The sequence below is a fragment of the Mesoplodon mirus genome (assembly GCF_964341445.2).
Source record: "Mesoplodon mirus genome assembly, chromosome: 5".
NCBI classification, from domain to species: Eukaryota; Metazoa; Chordata; class Mammalia; order Artiodactyla; family Ziphiidae; genus Mesoplodon; species Mesoplodon mirus.
Window position 1 is genome coordinate 27,544,955 of NC_138980.1, and position 3,554 is coordinate 27,548,508.

Consider the following 3,554-nt stretch of genomic DNA (forward strand, 5'->3'; position numbering starts at 1 on the left):
AATGATGGATTACAGAAGTTCCTGGTGGCCTAGTGGTTAGGATTCTAGGCTTTTACTGCTGTGGCCCAGGTTCAGTACCTGGCCAGGGAACTGAGATCCCAAAAGCCATGTGAGGCGGCCAAAATATATATATATATATATATATATATATATATATATATATGAATGATATGGATTAAGAGAAATTGTGTATGTGAAAATAACTTGTATATACCAGATATTCATTAACTGTTAGTGAAGTATGAATTAAGCTGCATGAAACCAAAGATAATTAAACACAAATTAAAATTATAGAAATTAACCAGCTATTTATTTCATTAAAACTCGCTTCATAGAATTATCTAATGTGAATTAATTCTCAATGACAAAACAGTATCATAAAAAATTTGCTCAAATGATGACATTATCAATCTCATCTACTTTTATATTTGAAGTGTTATTAATTAAGAAATACATTTTGGATCTGGTATCATTAAAAACTTGTAATCTCTAAACAATATATGGAGCCTAATTAAATAAATATTTCCTTTTACTTTTGACCACATCTTCTCCCCTGCAGACATGGGCAGAGACAACCAGACTGGAGTCACAGAATTCATTCTCCTGGGACTCTCTGGGCAGTCAGAGCAGGAGGAGGTTCTCTTTGGGCTGTTCTTATGGATGTACCTGGTCACCCTCATTGGGAACTTTCTCATTGTCTTGGCTATCAGCTGTGACAGTCATCTCCAAACACCCATGTCCTTATTCTTGGCCAACCTCTCCTGTGTCAACATCTGCTTTTCATCAGTCACAATCCCCAAGAAGCTGGTGAATCACATACTGTGAAGCAAGTCTATCTCTTACATGGAATGTACGACCCAGATCTACTTCTTCATCATTTTCATCAACATAGATGGGTTCCTCCTGAGTGTGATGGCCTATGATGATTATACTGCCATCTGTTGCCCACTCCACTACACCATGATCATGAGGCCCAAACTCTGTGTCCTTCTGGTGGCTGCATCTTGGCTCAGTACAAATCTGCATGCTCTCCTACAGACTCTTCTCATGGTGCAACTCACATTTTGTTCCAACAATGCTGTGTATAACTTTTTCTGTGACCCTTATCCTATTCTAAAACTCTCTTGTTTGAATACCTTTATCAATGACCTGATGGTATTCACTGTGGGTGAACTGGTATTTATGACACCATTTACATGTATCATCATTTTATATGATTCCATCTTCTCTAATGTACTGAAGTTGCCATCTGCCCATGGAATAAGGAAAGCCCTGTCCACGTGTGGATCCCACCTCACTGTGGTCTCCCTGTTCTATGGGGCAATCCTGGGGGTCTATAAGCACCCTTCATCCTCGTACTCAGTGCAAGATGTGGTGACTATTGTCATCTTCACAGTGGTGACTCCTCTCATCAATCTCTTCATCTACAGCTTGAGAAATCATGACATGAAGGGAGCTTTAAGGAAACTAATTTCATATTCTATAATTTAAAACTTTTAGAACTGAGAGGACTCTTGGATAGCATACATTTTTTCATTTTACAGACCAAGAAACTGAGTCCCTATAGGTGTAAATTTACCCATGACTATTCCTGTAATTAATGATATGTGATCATGGTCATGCTTTTAAATATGAGGCTGATAGGTGCTCATAAGTCATAAAACCATTAGTTATGTATAAAAAGGTGTGATTTTAAAACACTTATTTTACAGACAACAAAAATTCAGGAAAAGACAGGATTGGGTCCAGCAACCCTATGAGACAGTGGCTACTATATGGTCTGAGAATTTCAGAAAACTTTAGAGTTGGCTCTCCTCAGTGTCACCTGTCCTCTATGGCCTCACATTAGGAGATGTTAAATTATCCCCAATTTACTGAGTCACAGAAAAGTTACCTTTTCCAGGGCTGTACAACGAGCAATTATTGGTTACAAATGGTGCTGTTACTTTCAGGGTCTTTGGTCATTACTGAATTAGTTAACTTTTCCTCTGTCTTAGGCTCAATGCCTACCCTCTCCTCTCACAGCTCAGAACCTAGCCCTGCACTATTCTTCTTCCCCCACAACCAATCTAACTTCTTGGTGGTTTATTGCCTGGCATGGGTGTCAGGGATGGGTATCAGAGGGTGGCGAGCCTCAGACAGTAGCTAGAATTCCTCATATAAATCTTGGTATCCCTTCAAATTTAGATGGGCTAAGAGAAGCAGAGGTTCCCTTAATGCTAAACTGTCCAGAGTTCCTATAACACCTTAGGAACATGAAAACATGAATTAATTACAGGATTTGGATTAGAACCCAGAACTTCTGACTCCAAGTCCAGAGTTTGTTCCAATCCATGGGGAAAGTTTCTAGGAGCCCTTGCCTCTTTTCCTACTCTACACCTGAGGGTTCCCACCTCGTCTTCCCTGGTGTCCAGGGAGCACTCACCTGAATCTCCAGTGGTCATTCTTCAAAAGCCTTCAATTCCTCATTGGCCTTCTCTCCTTTCTCAATCTTCTCTACTCTCGTGAAAAATCAGTACTCATTGTCCTCACTATCACCTTCTTTCCCACTTGGTCCCAACACTGACCAGCTCTTACCATGAGCACAGCAACAGGCTTATCGTGGTTCTGACTGCCTCCTGCTTCCCCCTACACATATCTGTCCTGCACACAGGATCAGTTTAATCCCCCTAAAACATTGATGATATCCTGTCAGCCACTCCTTATAGAAATATTGAAGAGGCCAGGATAAATCCAAGTATTACCTTCAAATACAAGCCCAAGATGACTCGGCCCCGAGCCATACTTACAACTTTGTTTGTCATCAACTCACATAATTATGTGTTCCATGACTTTCTCCTAATTCTCTTCCTCTTTCTTTCATTCGTCTGCTGAAAAACTCCCTTGATTTTTTTTTTTTTTTTTGTGGTAAACGGGCCGCTCACAGTTGTGGCCTCTCCCGTTGTGGAGCACAGGCTCTGGACGCGCAGGCTCAGCGGCCATGGCTCACGGGCCCAGCCGCTCCTCGGCATGTGGGATCTTCCTGGACCAGGGCACGAACCCATATCCCCTGCATCGGCAGGCAGACTTCCAAACACTGTGCCACCAGGAAAGCCCTCCCTTGATTTTTAAAGACTCTAATAATTGTGCATTCCCCTTAACTCCTTTACTAATTACATCTCACAGACATGTACTGAGCACACAACACAGTTCTTCTTGGATGTAGTAAATGAACTCCCAAATGTATGTTGGTGCCAGTGGGAACCTGACTACATGTGACAAAATCAATGTAGTGTTCTGAACTGTTAAGTTTTATTTTAGAAGTAGTTTAGTGCAAATGTTTGAGATATAATAACATGGACTAATGTTGGTGTTTAAGGTTACATGACTCATTTTGGTCTCATCATATTCTTCCTTGCATTACCCATATCTGCATACATGTCTCCTCTGGTTATTACATTACATATTCACTTTGATAAAATACCATAGATTATGCATGGGCACATCCCATACAATGCTCAGTAGAGTTTTTGTTCATCCCAAATAATCATGTATTGAAAAATCACTGATGATGT

The 3,554-nt window shown here is 40.6% G+C and overlaps 1 protein-coding gene across 1 annotated transcript; it reads left to right on the plus strand.

The window, feature by feature from the left end:
* Positions 1-561: 561 nt before the first annotated feature.
* On the plus strand, positions 562-1,494 carry LOC309805693 (olfactory receptor 1f45-like; the record flags this gene model as incomplete). Its single annotated transcript, XM_082623819.1, is given in 2 exon segments — positions 562-822; positions 826-1,494. Coding segments are annotated over 2 exon segments (927 nt in total). The 3' UTR covers positions 1,492-1,494.
* Between the last annotated feature and the right edge of the window lie 2,060 nt (positions 1,495-3,554).